General features: G+C 44.1%; 2 protein-coding genes across 2 annotated transcripts in view; one reads left to right on the plus strand and one right to left on the minus strand.

The window, feature by feature from the left end:
• The first annotated feature begins 242 nt into the window (after positions 1-242).
• Dkk4 (dickkopf WNT signaling pathway inhibitor 4) lies at positions 243-3,249 on the plus strand. The gene is made up of 4 exons (XM_059244533.1): positions 243-353; positions 1,323-1,473; positions 1,930-2,082; positions 2,964-3,249. Exons 1-4 carry the CDS (start codon positions 243-245, stop codon positions 3,212-3,214), a joined length of 666 nt encoding a protein of 221 aa, XP_059100516.1. The 3' UTR covers positions 3,215-3,249.
• A 1,198-nt stretch (positions 3,250-4,447) lies between these two features.
• The window catches only part of Polb (DNA polymerase beta), a 30,338-nt gene continuing 15,005 nt past the window's right edge, over positions 4,448-19,780 (minus strand). Inside the window, exons 7-14 of the mRNA XM_059244534.1 lie at positions 19,691-19,742; positions 17,533-17,587; positions 17,380-17,452; positions 16,827-16,897; positions 14,457-14,543; positions 7,414-7,478; positions 6,360-6,499; positions 4,448-4,561 (exon numbers count right to left, since the gene is read on the minus strand). Coding sequence (XP_059100517.1) covers positions 4,467-4,561; positions 6,360-6,499; positions 7,414-7,478; positions 14,457-14,543; positions 16,827-16,897; positions 17,380-17,452; positions 17,533-17,587; positions 19,691-19,742 — 638 coding nt within the window. The 3' untranslated portion in view covers positions 4,448-4,466. The remainder of the gene's footprint in view (positions 4,562-6,359; positions 6,500-7,413; positions 7,479-14,456; positions 14,544-16,826; positions 16,898-17,379; positions 17,453-17,532; positions 17,588-19,690; positions 19,743-19,780) is intronic.

The raw sequence follows: 19,780 nt of genomic DNA on the forward strand, positions 1-19,780 counted from the left end.
GTTGTAAGGGAGAAGAGGGGCCACATCTGGCTATAAATAGTTTCGGAAAAGCATGCTGGTCAGACCCGGCCTGTCTCATCTAACACACAGTCCTTGGGCAGATTCGCTTCTCTTTCAGAAAGGGCTGCTGCAGGCGACTTGCAGATTGCACGCAGGACCACTCAGCTCTGAGTTGGCAGCAGCCTAGCCTCAGAAGACGCAAGGGGTACTGGGAACTCCGGAGAGACCTGAGTGACTGAAGGATGGTACTGGTGGCCTTGCTTGGACTCAGCTGGTTCTGTTCACCCCTGGGAGCTCTGGTTCTGGATTTCAACAACATCAAGAGCTCTGCTGATGTGCAAGGTGCTGGGAAGGTAAGTGCAGCCAGAGCGAGGCAACTCTGAGACCAACTGCAATGATAACATCGTATCAGGCAGGACACCCTCACCTCTATGTGAACTGATGCAGGACTGAGGTTGCAAGGAAACCCGTTTTCTCTTGTCATTGACTATTAGCACAGACCTGTAATCCCATCACTCGGGAGGCAGAGAATGCAGAATAGGGAGCTGAGAGTGAGGCAGAGGCCAACCTGGACTGCAGATGAAACCTCTCAAAAAGCCAGGGAAAGCTAAAGGCAATAAAGTGGGTTTCGGGCCAGGGCTCTGAATTTGTCTACAAATCAGTGTATAATGAAAGCAGTACCATGTGCTAGGCCTTGATAATCATTTGTCTTCCTCACAACCTGAGATAGGCATAGCTTTCTATTCAGCAGTGAAGACAGGAATTTGGATCAAGGCTACACAGCATGTATGTAGGAATTAGGACTTAAACGTTTTAGGACATGACACATTATTGTAATCATCTACTTGGCAGAATTGTTTTAGGGGTTGCTATCATTTATGCATACTATACATTACACTATATGTGGCGTGTACACTGTACACGTAACGAAGGACAGCTGGGGAGGAGTGGGTGCGTGACAGTGGGACCGTCTGCCATAGATCTGTCATCTGTAAGACACATAGGAAAAACTTGATTTTTCACGAAGAGCATGAGAGTATTAAATTCTGGGTTTTGAAGTAAACCGGGATGGAGCATGGTTGGTTCATAATTGATTAAAGACAAGTTTTCAAACACAAGCTCAGTAGCCACCAAGGTCTTCTCACAGGTAGTTTGATATATTCTTTTTTGGAGAAAACTAATTACTCTGAAAAATTAAGATGGTGCCCAAAGCTTGCCACAACATCTCAACATCCCCCTACCCCTACCCCAACCCATGGGTTGGATAAAGGCCTCTTAGGTCTCATTAGGTTTGCCAGCCTGTGACAAGTTTTCCTTCACAGGGCTCACAGTGTGCATCAGACAAGGACTGTAACATAGGAAAATTCTGCTTTGAGCTGCATGATGACAAGTCATTCTGTGCCACATGCCGCCGAGTTCGAAGGAGGTGCCAGAGGAGTGCCATGTGCTGCCCAGGAACGGTCTGTGTGAATGGTGAGCAAACCTTGGTCTCCAAGCCATGGGGGCTGCAATCTGAAGGCGTCATTGGAGTCACATAGGCCAGGACAGTCCGTGGAAGGCAGGTCCTAGGGTGTTCCTGGATCTGGGTGAAGTAAAGTTGTGCAGCTGTCTTTTTTGATGAAACAATTTATTACCTGTCAACACCTTTTACCAATGACATGAATAAAATGATTTTAAAGGACAGGTTCAAGGTAGACTGGTTTGAATCTTTCCATTTTCACTTGCATTTTATTAATTATTTTATTTGATGTATGTAAACATATGTATGCTTACATACATGTGTGTATCAGACATACAGTGTGTCAGAAATATAAAATATTGTAGAATGGAAGGTAGAGGTGCTACCAAATTAGCAATCCGGTAACTGCATGCCTGTACTTCTGGGCCTTGGTTAGTAACACTAATTAAAGCTGGTTGTCTGTCCTTCAGATGTCTGCACTGCTGTGGAAGACACAAGGCCAGTAATGGACAGAAACACTGAGGAGCAAGTTGGTACCTATGCAGAAGGAACCAGCAAATGGCCCACGGAGGAAAACAGACCTCAGGGGAAGCCCAGTACTAAGAAATCACAAAGCAGTAAGGGTAAGGCCATCATTTTGAGCAGATTTTATTTTAAAAACCATGTTCTCCCTCCCAGCCCCACAGGCTAAAACTAGCTTTCTTCTCCATCCCATACCTGTGCTCTTGGAACAACTCATGAGATTCTGCTGGCCAGGACAGGGCAAGCCCCTAGTAATAGGTGCTTAGGAAGAAAACCTTCCAGTGTTCAATTACACACACACACACATTCACTCACTATGCCGGAGGTATACCAAGTGCCACTTCCCATTTCTAGAGCCTCGGCATACAAAGCAGATGAAAATAAATACATTCACTCCAACCTTGTACAACATACAAAATGGATTGTTGTTTCAAGACAGGGTCTATGTAGCTCTGGCTGGCCTGGAACTCACTATGTAGACCAGGCTGGCCTGGGACTCAGAGATCCAACAGCCTCTGCTGGGATTAAAGGGGTTTGCTGCCACACTTGGTGATTTTAAAAAGTCTCAAATTCCAGTCTTTGAGATAATAGACTATTGGAAAGTAACGTGGTAAAGTGGCTTTTCCTGCTCATGCCATTGGGCTGGCTGTTCCCTGTGTAAGAAAAGGATTCCATGTTCACCAAAAATTACATTAGCAAAGCTTCGTGGAGTGCTGCTTATTTCCCAGGCCTGGGAATCCCTTCTTGATGCCTTGACTTTAATAAGACAAATAATAACAATAGTAACTATTTTTATTATTATTCTAGGCAGGGCTAGAATTTCCCCTCATTGTGTGAGACCAATGGGTCCTGTTGGCTGTTGCTATTTTTAGCCTTCATTCCTAGATCCCCAAACTCATGCCACTAGAACAACACACACCCCCTTAACCCATCTGCTGCCATGAGCAATTTACCACTAAAACCCGTGTCTAACTTGTTACAGGACAGGAGGGAGAAAGCTGTCTGAGAACTTCCGACTGTGGCCCAGGACTTTGCTGTGCTCGACATTTTTGGACAAAAATTTGCAAGCCAGTTCTACTAGAGGGACAAGTCTGCTCCAGGAGAGGGTATAAAGACACTGCCCAAGCCCCGGAAATCTTCCAGCGCTGCGACTGTGGTCCTGGACTGTCGTGTCGAAGTCAGGCAACTGGTAACCGGCAACAGACAAGGCTAAGAGTGTGCCAAAGAATATGAGTTGTAAAAACATGGGACTCCTCGTGCTCACACAGCAAGACACTAATTTTATTATTGTTATTTTTTATTTTGGTTTTTTCAGACAGGGCTTCACTGTGTAGCCCTGGCTGGGCTAGAACTTGCTGTCAGCCTGGCTGGCCTTGAACTCATAGAGATCCGCCTGCCTCCACCTCCACTTTTTGGGGTAGGGGGAGGAGTTTTGAGACAGGGTCTCAAAGTAAGCTATGTAGCCCAGGCTGGCCTCAAACTCACGATCCTCTTACGCTCCAGGCTTGGGATTACAGACGAGCACCACCACACCCAGCATATATATAACACCAAATCCGGCAACTGAAACACACAGCCACCAGAGTACTATGGGGTGCTACACTGTGAACTACTTTTGGCTTTTTTCCTCCTGTCTAGAATACTGACATGATTCTACAATAAAACAATTCTGATATAGCCAATCAATCTGTTCAAATAAATCTTTTTTAAAAATTGAAATTGTTTGTGGGTATACAACATACAACATGATCTTCTGATATACAGTGAATGGCCTACCAGACAAACTAGTGAATGTGCCCATCCCCATAGTCACGAGTCACTTCAGGTAGAGGGATGCTGCTTCTGAGATGAAGCCCACACCTAGTCTTCTGGTTACTAGCATATACTGCAAACAGAAAACAGGCCAAACAAAAAAGGTTCACTGATGCAGGCCCCTTGCTTCTTCTCTCTCTTTTAGACAGGGTCTCACCATTGTAGCTCTGGTGTCCTGGAACTCACTCTGTAGACCAGGCCGGTTTTGAACTCAGAGAACTGCCCATCTCTGCCTCCCGAGTGCTGGGATAAGGGTGTGTGCCGTCACTCCTGGCAGGCCCCAGTTTCCTGAGAATACTGAACCAGCTTCCAGAGGCAGCCCCTGGGAAAGCCGAGTGACTTGTAGAGAGTAAATACGAGACAGTAGAGGAGAACATGGTTGCAATGTAAGGCAGAAATAAAAATCCCACTGAACATTTCCTATCACCTCGGCTCTTACTTTCCTCTTCTAAGCCCATGGTAAGCTGTGCTCATAAACATTAAATTTAAGCACGCTTGCTTTTAAGAAAATCAGTATCCTACAATAGCTCAAGAGGTTTATTGATTACAGTACATGGTAAGCACAGAGAAGAAGCAATCACTTAAAAACACCAGAACCCTTACATAGCAAAGGTTGAGAAATAAATTAGGACTCCTAGTGGGATATGCTGGTGGGGTGTGGGGGGGGCTGGCATCATTCACTTCTATCCTTGGGCTCCCGGTAGCGCCACTGGATGTAATCAAAAATGTCCTGCTCGCTGTCCACTGGAAGGGGCTCCCCAGCAACTCCTGCAGGTAGGAAAAAAAGGAAAAGGAACTAGTTTGAGAAGTTGGTTACTGCAGACTGTGAGCTCACCTGGCCTGCAGGACTCTATCAGTAGTTCAGGCTGACTCAGCATGAACAAGTCTCCATTTCCAGCACGGGGAAAGTAACTAAGGCGCGTGGAAGAAGTTCCTGCCGGCCTGCCTCCACTTTCTGACATGGGCCTGCATGCTGCATGCATGTTCTGTCACATGTTACCAGTGCTAACAGAGACCGGGTATCCTGGCAGTGGCCAGGAAAGCCACCCTAGCTCATGATTTCCTTTTTTTCTCGATCTCTATTGTACCATCATATAATAATCTTGTTTTTTTTTTTTTTTTTTTTTTTTTTCCAACTCAGGCTATGGTTCTTAAGCTAGCAGTAATGGCATCATTTAGAAGTTTACCAGAATTATGGACTCTTGAAGCAGGTGTCTCCAAAATTAAATCAATGAAATGAAATTCAGTTGAGTGCCCATGAAATAGAACTCATGTCTAATGAGGACCTAAGTGAACTGCATGCATGTTTAAACTTGAAAAGCAATGCTCCAGTCTACATGAGATAGAAGCCCTGCTTTATGTAACATTAGGACAAAACGGTAAACTCCATTCTCCCAGTTGACACTGTTAGTGAACTACACAGTAGACTGTGACATGTTAAACAAGATCTACAGAGATCAATCAATCCTGATTTTAAAAACCACTATATTCACTTACTAATTTTGTGTGTGTGGTGTAAACATGCATATGTCTACACGTGGGTATGTGTATGCCTCAGGGGGCACGTGTGGAAGATAACGGATTTCAGGAATCCGTTCTTCTTCTATCACGTGGGTCCCAGGAAGCAGCACAGGCTTTGGGAAGGGCTCACCTGCCGAGTCCTCTCACCTACGCTTTAAATCGTAAAGCATGAGGTGAAAATCATTACCTAGGAACTATTCTGTAATTTTTGTTTTATTCTCCCCCATGGGGTGGGGTGGTGGGGTGGCACCTAGGTCCTTATTACATGCTGAGAACACGCTCTACTAACTGCTACAGTCTCAGTCAGCAGTTTTAGTGATCCTAAGAGAAGAACGTGGGGAGTTCTTCACAAGTCTCGGAGACACATCAAAATAAAACCTTTTAGATCAGTAAGATCTTTTAATGGGCATCCCAAGTAGCTAAGAAGGATTAATCCTTTTCCTCCTGCTTCACTGGGGTCAAACCCAGGGCCTCATGTATGCAAGGCAAGTACTGTCCCAGCTACGCTGGGTCTATTCTTTTTTTTTTTTTTTTTTTTTGGTTTTTTGAGACAGGGTTTCTCTGTGTAGCTTTGCGCCTTTCCTGGGACTCACTTGGTAGTCCAGGCTGGCCTCGAACTCACAGAGATCCGCCTGGCTCTGCCTCCCTAGTGCTGGGATTAAAGGCGTGCGCCACCACCGCCCTGCCGCTGTGTCTATTCTAACAGAGCTAGAAATGACTTTTGCCTTATTCACCATCAACTGAGGTCTTAAAAGTATCTTTTATTTCCTGTGGGATTAAAAACATAAAGGAGCTACAATTAAATGGCAGGATTACTAAAACTCTGTTTATTATCTTAAAACACCTCATTTTTGAGAGGGGGGCTCACGTAGCCTAGGCTGCCCTCAGACTTGCTGAGTAGCCATGGCTGATCCAACCTCCAGACCCCCCAAGGCTGGGATTACAGGCACAATGGCATATGCTTACCACCCCAGCTAAAATATCTTCGGAAACAACTGTCTCTCTGGATGAAAGAATTATTGCTAAGGCAGTCACAGACACTCACCAGTAACCCCCAAGGGGCGGATGGTGTATTCGTTGATTGTGAAGCCCTTTTCTAGGGCGTGAGCTCTCATATTCTTATTAAAGATGTCACTCCCGGTAAAGTAGAGAACACCACAGTAATACTGATCTTTGGGGATCAACCTTAGAGGGGAAAATTGTTTTTAACCACATGTAAAATCAGAGTACCTACAGTAAATCTATGTGGTCCCATAACCTAAGAAAAGCAGGGCATTAGGCTGATGTTTGGTGACCGTCTCATGACCCAGGCTTGGTCACTACGGCTGCTGCAAGCTGCTTTTCCTTCCTATGGACCCACACGGCACCTAAAACCAAGACTGCCTTCGTCTTGTGCGTTCTGCTCTACTCTCACCCTTGTCCCTAACCTCTTGAGTCACTTGGGGTTCCAGAATGGGGGACCCTCAAATAGCGCAGGTCCTCCTTCTGACAAGGGCAATCACTCACGAGGCTGCGGCTGCACTCGGGGGCAGAAATGACCATCTCTCAAGAACCACATGGACCAGTCTGCAGGACCAGAGCAGACAGTGATGGATCTAGGGCCACACCCTTTCCAGACTGCTTACTGTGCATGCCTCGCCTCCCTTAGTCCCTGCTCGAATTCTTGCCCCATTTAGAGCCGTGATGTCAGCAGCTTGTATTGGTCCTTTCCGGTGCAGACACACGGAACCCATCTCTCCGAGCTTCCCACCATTACTTGTCTTTATCTAACGTATGAGGACAGGCAGCTGAGTCCAGGCTGCCAGAGCCTGGGCTTTTACCTCCAAACTCAGCTACACACCCACTAAGTAATAAAGGTGTGTATGAATGAACAGTAGCATCTACTCATTACAGCATGGGAGACCACTTTAGCTATGGCCGTGTTCTGCTGAGGGGCAAATCTGGAGAAAATGACATCTGGGGATGTTCCCCATTCTGGACACAGTTCAGCCAACACTGTATTTCATAGGAATTCATCATCCCTTAATAAGGTGGCTCTACCTATGTATGTAACCTTAAGCAGAGTGAAAAGGCTCCAACAAACACAATCTGAGTCATACCTGATGTCAATTCTTCTGTGTGGATATTCTTTTCCATCACTTTTGCTGGGAAGCTGGCAAACACCCTACACGGAGATTTTGAAGAAAGTTTAGACAGTGTAAACATGAACGTGAGCAGCAGTCCTGGGGTTCTGAGCACTTCGATTGTAGCAGCATCTCTGAGCTCTGCATGGAGACCAGGCTGCATCCTATACTCACTGCGCTGCTCTAGGCTGTGTGGGACAGTGGCTTTCAGACTGCCTTGCCCTGGGTGACTCTTTCCCCGGGTGACTCCATCTTAGAAGCAGCACTTGGCTCCATTCCGAGTTCAAATGCAGAGGCAGCACAACTGTACTCCCTTGGGCACCGAGAGGCCGCCCCCCTGCCCAGCACCACCCATGAGGGACAGACTCACTCGTACAGGTAAAAAAGTCTCACTTGTAAACCTACCAAGAAGACTGGAAACATATGGGCACGTGGATTGTTAAAACTATGGCAGGAATCCAGGCCTGAAACGTCAATCAACCAGAGTCCCACTGACTTGTTGCGTCACTACTGGGCACGTGTCAAAGGATGGACTCCACTGCTTGATGGGACATTCCCATTGTCTCCGATGTGTTCACCTGCCGGTCCCTCCCTCCACACCTAGTCCTGGGCCCTGCCCTGGGTGTCCTGGTGCTTCTGCAGCTCGGCCTGACCCCATGACTACTCAGGTCTGTCCGCTCCCAGCAACTCCCTAGGTGGCTCTGTTAGCATTTCATTTAACCAGTGGGGTACGGAAACTGCCAGGTGAACCGCAGCCCGTGGGAAGCCTCTCTGTGGTTTGTAAACATTATTATTAGTCAGTGAATTTGGACACTGTAGAAAGACATGTTTCTGATACAGTGTGCCCAGGGCAGGATGTACGACCTTAACCTTCTCACTGTATTCAGAGTAACTAACGAACCACAGGGAGGGCCAATGTGGATTCTGCCTCTAGGAGTTAGCCTTTGCAGGTTCTAAACCAGAGATTAGTCAAGGAAAGCACCCAGCATGAAAGACGGATGCCAAAACAGACAGGAAAAAGCAACCGCAATAAATAGTGACTAGGCACAAAGCGAACAAACTGAGAGAAAGCTGCCAGTAATACTCGAACAACAGAAGACCATCCGACTCATAAGGCAAGCGGGATATTACAGACGAAGACTACTCAAGAAGAGTTTAAATGTGCTATAGAAGAGTTTGGAGAACTCTGAGAGACAAAACAACGATAATAAAAATTAAAAGACAAGATTATTGGATCATCTTTCTTCTCTACCCTTGAGTTTTCATTATACTTTACAGGTTTTTTCTTTTTTTTAAAGATTTTTAATTTTTAACCATGTACACGTGGGAAGGGCCTCAGGTCCGGGGATTACTCACAGATGACAGTTTTGAGCTCTAGGGCTACAGACTTGAGAAAGGTAATGTAGAGGCAGTGGGACAGAGCTGAGCCAGTAAGACGGGGATCTGATTATTAGAAACCCCTCTTATTAGATGAAGTAAAGTGTGAAGTAGTCTGGGCTTTCTGATCATCTCTGTAAATGTGGTGGAGGTGGACAATTGAGTGCAGGTGTGTGTCCACAGAGGCCAGAGGCATTGAACACCTGCCCCTAGCGTTACAGGCAGCTGTGAGCCACCCTAGTGGGTGCTAGGAACCCAACTCTGGTCTCCTGCAAGAACGCACGCTTTTTCTTGTTTTGTTTTTTTTTTTTTCCTTTTCTTCTCTTTCTTTTATGTGGTTTTTTTTTGTTTTTTTGTTTTTTGTTTTTTTGTTTTTTTTGGTGTGTGTGTGTGTGTGTGACAGGGTTTCTCTGTGTAATAGTCCTGGCTGTCCTGGAGCTCACTATGTAGATCGGGCTGGCCTCGAACTCAGAGTTCCACCTGTTTTTGCCTACTGAGTGCTGTGATTTAAGGTGTGTGCCACCACCACCAGGTCACTATGCATTCTTAACCACTGATCTATCCCTCTGCTTCTATGGTTTTCTAAGTTGTTTTTTTGTTTGTTTGCTTGTTTATTTGTTTTTTAAAGATTTATTTAGTTATTATGTATGCAGTGTTTTGCCTGCATGCCATCAGAGGGCACCAGATCTCATTATAGATGGCTGTGAGCCACCAAGTGGTTGCTAGGAATTGAACTCAGGACCTCTGGAAGAGCAGCCAGTGCTCTTAACCTCTAAGCCATCTCTCCAGACCCCCTAGTTACATTTTATCAGCTTTTCCTTTTCCAAATAATGGTCAAATTTTCTAGACAGGACAATTACTAAAACATATGTAAAATGAGCTACAAACTTCACTATATTACTTTAAAACTAAAAAAAAATTTGTGTGTGTGTGTACATGCACAGAAATGTGCTGTGGGGTGTTGTGTATGTCAAATATGTTGCTCTGATTGGTTAGTAAATAAAACACTGATTGGCCAGTAGCCAAGCAGGAAGGATAGGCGGGACAAGCAGAGAAGAGAATTCTGGGAAGTGGAAGGCTGAGTCAGAGAGACACTGCCAGCCACCACCATGACAAGAAGCATGTGAAGATGCTGGTAAGCCACGAGACATGTGGCAAGGTAGAGATTTATAGAAATGGATTAATTTAAGATATAAGAACAGTTAGCAAGAAGCCTGCCACGGCCATACAGTTTGTAACCAATATAAGTCTCTGTGTTTACTTGGTCGGGTCTGAGCGGCTGTGAGACTGGCGGGTGTCAGAGATTTGTCCTGACTGTGGGCCAGGCAGGAAAACTCTAGCTACAGAAATGCAGACGCCCAGAGGCCGAGGTGTTGGACCCCCTGCAGCTGGAGTTATAGGTAAGTTGAGAGTCACCTGATACAGGTGCTAGGAATTGAACTCAGGCCCTCCGGAAAAACGGTGCATGTTCTGAAGTGCTGAGCCATCTCTCCAACCCAAACCACCATATTTCCAATTACAAGTGCCAACTGTCATATTCTAAGAATATATAGATCTAATGTACAAGATAATGTGTACTAAAAGCCATGTTATCTCTCTCAGCAAAACAGAAAAGTCTGATCTGAAATGGGTATTTTCTTTAGCTGCTCTTCTAGCTGGAAGTTTAATGAAACACACTCATCTTCATAACAGGAAACATACCCTCCCTGGCATCAACGAGTTCTGTCTCAACTTGACCTTCAAGTGGACCAGTATGGTGGTTTCCAGCTGGAATCATCAAGAGGTGCCCAGTCGCAGCTAAGGATGTCTGGATGCACAGGCTCATTTTTTGTCATCAGAAACTGGGCTTCAACTGCTTTGTTCCTTTCCTCAAAGCTAGTTTTATTTTTTGATGTGGGAATGTTGAGGAATTCCTCTGTGTTACTGTAAAATTCTTAGATCGCATGGATTCTTGTTTCACGCCTAGTGTCTAGTAAACCCTTTCCAGTCCTTGGAGCAGTCCAGATATCTTGTGCCGTCCCTTGAATGGAAGCGCTCTTATCTAAAGAGACATCCAACTGCAGAGGAAATGACTGCTGTTTCCAAGGATTACATTTCTATCAAGAACAGCTCAACAATCTAAAAACTGTGCTTTTCTAAAATAACCTGTGGGCTGGAGAGATGGCTCAGAGTTGAGAGCATTTGCTGCTCTTCCAGGAGCAGCTAGCTTTTGTCCACAAGACCCACATGGTGTTTACAACTGTCTGTAGCTCCAGTTCCAGGGACCTGACACCCTCTTCCGACCTCCACAAGCACCAGGGACACACACTGTGCAAATGCACACATGCAGGCAAAGCACTCACACACACTGTGCAAATGCACACATGCGGGCAAAGCACTTACACACACACTGTGCAAATGCACACATGCAGGCAAAGCACTTACACACACACTGTGCAAATGCACACATGCGGGCAAAGCACTCACACACACACTGTGCAAATGCACACATGCAGGCAAAGCACTTACACACACACTGTGCAAATGCACACATGCGGGCAAAGCACTTACACACACACTGTGCAAATGCACACATGCGGGCAAAGCACTTACACACACATTAAAAAAAATTAAAATCTTGAATGAAAGAAATAATCTAGAATGTGCTGGTTTGTAGAGGATTCGATTACTACTATCTTAGACAGCTGTGTTTTGTGTTTTGTTGAGGCAGTATAGTATAGCCCAGACTGGCTTGTGTTAGGGTTTCTACGGCTGTAAGGAAACACCAAACCAAAGGCAACTTAGGAAGATTTCTTTCCTCTTACAGCTCCCAGCTCACACTCTGTTATGGAGGGAAGTCAGGAGAGGAGCTGAAGCACAGCCTACAGAGGATCAATGTTTACTGCCTTGCTCTTTGTGGCTTACTCACCCTGCTTTCTTATTTAACTCAAGCCCACCAGCCCAGGGTGTGGCATCATCCACAGTGAACTGGGCCCTCCCACATCAATCATTAACCAAAAAAATGCCTGCAGTCTTGCCTACAGACCAGTCTTATGGAGCCATTTTCTCAATTAAGATTCTGTTTCTCTGTGAGTTTGAGGTCTACATACCAAGCTTCAGGCGAGCCAGGACTAGAGACCCTGTCTGTTGGCCCCCCTCTCCCTCCCCGCCCCAGAAATCTCTCTTCTCAGCTATGTCTAGGTGAATGTCAAGTTGACAAAACCCAACCAGGACAGCCTGGCCTGGAACTTACTATGTAGCCTAGGGTGGCCTCAAACTGGCAATTCTCCTGCTTTAGTTTCTCTATTGCTGGGATTATAGGCATGAACCACTGTGGTAACTAATCTCAACAGTCAACTTGATGACATCTCAAATCACTTGGGATACAGGACTCTGGGCATGACTGTGGAAGAGTATCTTGACTAGGTGGGAAGACCTGCCCACTGTGGGTAGCACCATTCCCTGGGCCTAGGTTCTGGACCATAGAAAAAGGAGAGTGAGCTGAGCATAAGCATTCCTTGTTCTGTTTCCTGAGTGCAGGTGTTACATGATGGCTGCCTCAAGTTCCTGTAGCCAGGATTTCCTAACTCTAATGGACTATATATATCCTTGAACCACGAGCCAAAAGAAAAACTGTCTCCTTTCAATTGCTTTTGCCATTGTGGTTGATATTTTAAAATTATGTCAGGTAATCACAGCATTAGGAAAAGGAACTAAGACAGCTACCATACCTGGTAGAAACCCAGGTTTTGAAGGTTATTTAATAAGCCCCAGATAGGCCTATCTTTGAAATCAGTCAGTCATTGCAGCAACAAAAGGTTTTAGAATCACCTGATTAAGACCTCTCTCCCCACATCAATAACTGCATCCATTGTGCACTCCATCTCTCTTCAGGAGTCTGGACGCTGTAACTTCTTTGACAGCTTAGTTCACACCCATCACTCAGGTCACTGTTGGTCACTTCCCCTAGACAAATGTGCATGTGATAACTCCCCGCACCCCAAGGCTTCCCTTAAGTCTCATTTACTTTCTTTAGCTAGTGTGTGTGTGTGTGTGTGTGTGTGTGTGTGTGTGTGTGTACAAGCACACCTGTGGAAGTGTGAGAGCCAGAGGAGAACTTTTGGGAGTTGGTTCTCCTTATACCTTCATGTGGATCCCAGGAATCAAACTCATCCATAGGCTTTTATAGCAAGCAATTTAACTGCTGAGCCATGTGACTGGTCCCCAAAGCCTATTTTCTCTACCAACTCACGTGTGCGTATACTTCTGGACACAGAGTAAGACCTCAAAATCTGACACATTTAAGATCTTTATCTTCAGATAGTTAATAGATAGGCACATTTTAATAGATTTCTCGAAGTTCTTTAGAAAAGGCGGTGACTAACTTAAGCAATCCATGATCACAGTCTGTTAGCACCACCGTAGCTAATGACCGGATAGTGCTGCGGTTCAGTACACACAGCATGGAAGTTCTTAGGCACTGGGGGCTTCATACGCCGTACAGCTATCACCCATGTCTGCAGTGTGCTAACCTACCCCACCTAGTTAGTTGTAACTAGGTAACTAAACAATGCCGCCCCACTTCCCCTCTCCTGCTGGGAAACCACCACTCTACTTTATAACGCTGTAGTTTGTCTTTCTCCATCATTATCTTGTACTTCAGCTAACATCCCTGTCAAGTCCAAGTGTCAAGGCTCTCACAAAGCTTAGCATGTTCATGCTCAGAAAGAATGCTTTCCTTTCAGTCATGTGACATGGGAAAAGTGCAGCATGGAGTAAACAGAGTAGAGGTAAGCCAGATTTCCTAGATTTCCATTAGCATTCCTATTTTCTTATTCAGAGAGATGCATCTGTCTTTAATATATTTGCTACACCTTGGGGTTCTTTTTTTTCTCACTCTGTGGCCTGTTGTGGCCTGTAATTCACTATGTAGCCTAGGCAGGACTTGAACTCATGGCAATCTTTCTGCCTCAACCTGAGTGCTGGGTTAACTTCTCAATCCAAAGTCCACAGACTTCTGACAGTTCACACAGTGGATCTCAGGGAACTCTCTACAAGTGTCCCTTCTAGCTGCTCCTGGCACATAGTTCTTCTCCAGCGTGTCCTGTGATAAACCTGGATTCCCTCTCTCCCTCCACTGGGTCACAGGCTCCTAATCAGGCAATTCTAGCCTCACTCAAAAAACTTCTGAGTCAGAGGATAGGAAACCATTTACTATTTTAAGAAAGTACTGTGTGCCAATCAATGTGAATATTTTAAAGAGCAAATTCTGCCTAATATTTATTTTGATGAATCAAATTATTGACAAAGAGTTTACGAGAAAAACCCTTTACTAAAATACTCAGAAAGGAGCTCTGAGAGTGAAGACATCCTGATAATTACTTTTACCAAGCTCTCAGAGTTAGGCTATTTGTTTTTATTGTTGTTGTTTTGAGGCAGGGTCGATCTAAGTAAGTAGCTCTGGCTGTCCTGGATCTCCCTCTGTAGACCAGGCTGGCCTCAAACTCACAGAGATCTTCCTGCCTCTGCCTCCTGAGTGCTGGGATTAAAGGTGTGCACACCACACCCTATAGCTATCTATGACAGTGACAGAAAGCTACAAGCCACAGGTGAGTGTGAACACTCACCATGAACTTAAGCCACAGATGAGTGTGAACACTTACCATGAACTTTGTTTCCCCCTTCGACAGAGTGTCTGTAATGAAATGGACTTTCTGTAACTGCTCCACAACGCGATGTAACAACTTGGGCTGTGTAATCATGATAGGAAAGAGGAGAAGATACCGTTACGACAGGAAAACTTCCTTTGGTGTTGGAGAGCGAGCCCTGGGCCTTTGTCTCTGCCTCTGAGCTATGTCCCCTAAACCGCTAATCCGTTTCTTTCCGTGTCTTCCTTTCTGTCTTTCTCTGAGAAGGTCTACTGAGGCTGTGTTAGAAACATGTAGATCGGGATAACCTGCTGCTATACATCATGCCCTCCTTTATGCAGGGATCCCAGGGCCTTCTGAATGCTAAAGATTCAAACATTCTACCTACAGAGTTACATTCCCAGCCCTACGCTGTTTCCTTTAAAAAGAAAAGTTATGATTTGGAGTTGGAGGGATGGCTCAGTGGTTAAGAACACTTGCCATCCTCCAGAGGACCCCAGTTCAATTTCTAGCATTCATAACAGGTGGCTCACAACTGTGAGTCACTGCAGTTCTAGGGGATCCAACACCTCTGGTCTGAGAGCACATATGTGTACATTTCTATACAGACACCTATGCATAATTACAGACATAAGTCTCCAAAATTATTTATTTGTGTGTGTGTGTGTGTGTGTGTGTGTGTGTGTGTGTGTGTGTGTGTAGCAGCGCATGCACGCTGCAGTGTTTATAATCAGGGGACAGCACTTCAGAGCTGGTTGTCTCCTTTCATTCTGTTGGAGTCTTGGTTCTACCCAGCATTCTCCAGGATGGCTGGCCTGCAACCTTCCATTAATTGTTCCGTCTCACTTCCTTTCTCGCCATGGAGTGCTGGGATTGCAGATGCATGCCTGCCAGCACATCTGGGTTTTAAAGTGGGTTCCACATAGCCAACTCAGACTGGCAGGCAGGCTTAAGCCATCTTCCCAGGCCCCCGTTTCATATGTTGACTATGTCTTCCCTCTAGCAGAAAACTCAAATTGAACTGTTTTTCTTTTCTTTTTTTTTCCTTCTTTCTTTAGGAGATAAGATCTTGCTATATAATCCTGGTGGACCTGGGACTCACTCCATAGAGCAGGTTACCATTGAACTCATGACGAACCTCTTGCCTCTACCTCCAGGTGCTGGAATTATAAGCACATGTCACCATGCCTGACTACCAAATGAAATAATTCTTTTTCTTAGAAATCATTTATGTTTTCAATGATAATAAACAGAATTTGGTTTCATAAAATCAATGAATTAGCTCTATTTTTAAAACACATAATATTCTAAAATTTAAAATATTTGCCTTTATACATTTTTCAATAAGTAAAGTTTCACAACAGTTTATTTGCATTTATTTATTTAGTGTCACTGTGTACACATACATGCCACTGCACACATGTGGTGGTCAGAGAATAACTTGAGAGAATCGGTTTTCTCCCCTCACCATGTGGGCCCCAGGGAATGAACTCAAGTAAGCAGGTTTGGTGGCAAGCATCCTTACCTGCTGAGTCATATCTGTGGCCCTACTGTAGCAGAAAGAAATTCTTTTAATGAAAAAATATATTTTATGCTAAGTATTTCTGAAATCAATAGTAAATAATTCTGAAAATATCTTCTTAAATTTCATCTCTTTCAAACGTAAGAATAGGCTCAAGAAACTGACTCTTTCTTTATAACTCATTTTGCCTCTCACAGAACTCAATCAGTTTAAGGGACAATCAGGGTGACTGTTAGTAGACACCAGTGTATCCACTGAGAAGTACAGGGTTCCTCCCACTGCAGGAAAATGCTGTCCATAGCCTGGGCAGGAACCTGCTGGGTGTCTGTGTCCTGCTTGTGTGACATCAGAGACGGGTACAGATTTTTCTCTATAGAACCAGGAGCTCACAGTAAGGAACCAAGCATGGTAAAAAACAAATGGCGTTCACATCTCAAGACCCTGGCCCAGGCCTACTCGTCATTTAGAAGCTCTTCCACATTAGTTCTTCAGACGGTCTCACTTTACATGGTGTGGAGAGCATTAACAGATTCTACTCCCAATGACTCATTCAATCATCTATTCACGCATTGACAGTAATTTGCAGTAATAATTGTTTCTCTCTCTCTCTCTCTCTTTCTCTCTCTCTCTCTCTCTATATATATATATATATAATACACTTCCTAGAAAAATGAAAATAAACTTAAGGGTTAGGGTTATAGCTTAGTGGTAGAGCCCTTGCTTAACAGGAACAAGGCCCAAGTTCAATCCCCAGCACCATAAATGAACAAAATGTACATGATGACAATATCCAACTATCAGTTAGAAAATGATACTCCCTCCTTTGTAAGACGGGTCACATTTGATTATACATTCTGAGGCACCTGTTTGTTTGATTCTGACGTGAAGTTTGGGTGGGTCAGAAGAACATCCATGTCTCCGCTGGACTCTGCACCTACAATAACAAAGAACATATACCTACTAATTAGGCCATGCTAGAATAAACTAGATGGGCCTTACTTCCAAAAGGTAACTTTCTACTAGACTATAATGCATATCTACTTAGGTCAATGATAGAAACAACAGAATATGGGATAAACCATAGTTTCACACATTCCCATCCATGAGCAAGTAGACTTAACTAATACTATGTCTAAGTCTACTTATTACTACAGGTTACTAAGTCTATGAAGTGACACAAATTACATCTTTTTTTTCTCTCTTCCTTTTTTTCCAGACAGGTGACCACTCTGGCTGTCATGGAACTCACTCTGTAGACCAGGCTGGCCTTGAACTCACAGAGATCTGTCTGCCTCTGCCTCCTGAGTGTTGGGATTAAAGGCATGCGCCACCACATCTTTTTAATCCACACTGTCACACAGACTAGGCGACTTTACCATCAAGCCATGAATAACTCAAGATTATGAAGTATGTTACCTCGTCTGAAACTGCCGCAGACTGTAGCAATGTATTCCGAATCCACCTTCTTAACTTCGTTAAGTACAATATCCTAGCAGAAGAAAAACAGGTCAGTATTCCAAAGTCAGCCAGCACCCTCACGCCAATGAAGAGCACGATAAGGAACCCTACTTGCATCTGCAGCATCTCTTCGCGGGGAATTCTCTGTTCAAAGTCCTCAAAATATCTAAAAGACAGAGCAAATGGAAAGGGATTTCCGTGTAACTTTAATCTCTTTACAAATTGCCTACCCTATCAAGCATAGAAGCAGATCATACTCAGAAATCAAGACTAGAATTCACTGAGAAGACAAGAAAGCAGGGCAGGTGTGGAGAAGGCATCTATTCCTGAATCAACTCAAGTCCTGAATTGCATCCTTTGTAAAATTTCAAACTTCACATTCACAGAACAGGAGTAAAGAAACGAGGCTGAGAAGCAATCTAATTGGGAGACTTTTTGCCTAGCGTGTACAAAGCCCTGGGTTCCATTCCCAGGCCTGCATGAACCAGGCGTGGTGACACTTAGGAGGTGGTCATCCTCCTCTGGCTACACAGCAAGTTCAAGGCCAGTCCAGGATACCTGAGATCCCGTCTAAACAAACAACCCAAACCACAGTAAATATATATAAACTATTGCTTCATGTTCTCAAAGTGGACTGCTCTCTGCTGCTAAGTTAAAAGTTCAAAGGTGAAAGCACCTAAAGACTGTAGAAACAGGAATGAGGCTCTGATGTGTTACTGCCCTGGGGGCAGCCAGATGCTAAAGAATCTATGTGCGGTTTCATTTTACTTCCTTTCTAAATAATGGTAACACACAGCATCGAAAAACTACAGGGAATTTTGAATGTTAACACGAAAATGATAAATGTTTAGGATATGGGTATGTTTACCCTGATTTATGACATTATACAATGTATACATGTAACAAAACATGTAACAAAATGTTATACAATGTATACATGTAATAAAACACAGCACCCCATAAACATGTGCAATTTTGCTTTTATGAATCAGTTGAAAGTTATACCAACAGTTTTCAAAATTTTTGTATTTTAAGTATTATCCCACAACATGGATGAACCTAAGAAAATAAGACGCTGGGTGAATAAGCCAGTCATGAACGATGTGTGAAACATCCAGGACAGGAAAAGTTGTAGAGGTAGACAGATTATTGGTTCCTAAGCTTGGGAAGAAGTGTGCGCGGGTCAGATGGGGAAGAGCATTACCAGGCTCCGTTAGGGTAAGAAAGACGTCCTAAAAATGACTGGAATAGTGGTCGCGCAACCCTGTAAATATATTACAAGTTCTTCAACTGTATATTTCACACGGGTTGACTGCGTAATATATAAACTGTATCTCAGGAGGCTACAGGATAGCATCTCAGCATGAAATAGTGACTACACACAGGCCTAAGAAGGAGAGTGCATGTGGGCACCCGGGCTCGTCAGAAGAGCCCATAAATTCCCCTAACACCCGGGTTCTCCAAGGACTACACAGATGTGTCAATAGGAAAAATGGAAGATTGTGTAACAGTAGAGACACATCCAGTGCTAGTGCACTAACTTTGTACATGACACCAGCCACACAAAATCACTCTTGATGCTAACCAACTACACTGCCGTGTAGACTTTACACGCCTCAGCTTCTTCTCAGAGTGTGAGTTCCTGGAGGGCTCCCTGAGCTGGGTGTAGTATCTAATGCCTTTAATCTCAGGTCTTGGAGGTCTAAGGCAAGAGAATCACAAATCTGAGACCAGCCTGGACCCCGAAAGGTATGCAAGATGCAACAATGTCTCAAATATATGAGACCCTTCAATACAGTTACACCTAACCACTCTGCAGTTTTCACAGACCTGGTGCTTTGCACAAGTAAACAGGATGAACACCCATGTGCTAGCTGATGTACTCAGATCTCAGTTCTCCATATTTTAGAAGGAAGTTCCCCAATTAAAGTTACAAGAATGAAAAGAATTCTCAAAGAAAGTTAAAAAAAAAAAAAAGCTAGAATGTAGTAATAAAATATATGAGCATAAGCATAAACTTTACAAGACTTTGCAACAAATTTTAGCATTTCTGAATAGAAAAACGGTTGTATTTAGCTAAGTCTAAAGATTTATGTAACAACTGATGAAAAAAGAAGCCATGAATTTGAAAGTGTAAGGATAGGTATGTGTGAAGGAGGAAGGAAAGGAAAGGAAGAAATGTTCTTAATAATTATTATCTCAAAAAAAAAAAAAAAAAAGAATGTCTCTGAAAGCTTATCATCTCAAGTATCAAAATTGGCTATCTTACTTCAGCCCAATTCGTTGATGATGGTTCAATTTATCTTCATTTTTCCTGAGATCTGAATAGAAGATAAAATTGAGGTGTTTAATTTGAATA

This window comes from Peromyscus eremicus, chromosome 17 (assembly GCF_949786415.1).
Source record: "Peromyscus eremicus chromosome 17, PerEre_H2_v1, whole genome shotgun sequence".
NCBI lineage: Eukaryota > Metazoa > Chordata > Mammalia > Rodentia > Cricetidae > Peromyscus > Peromyscus eremicus.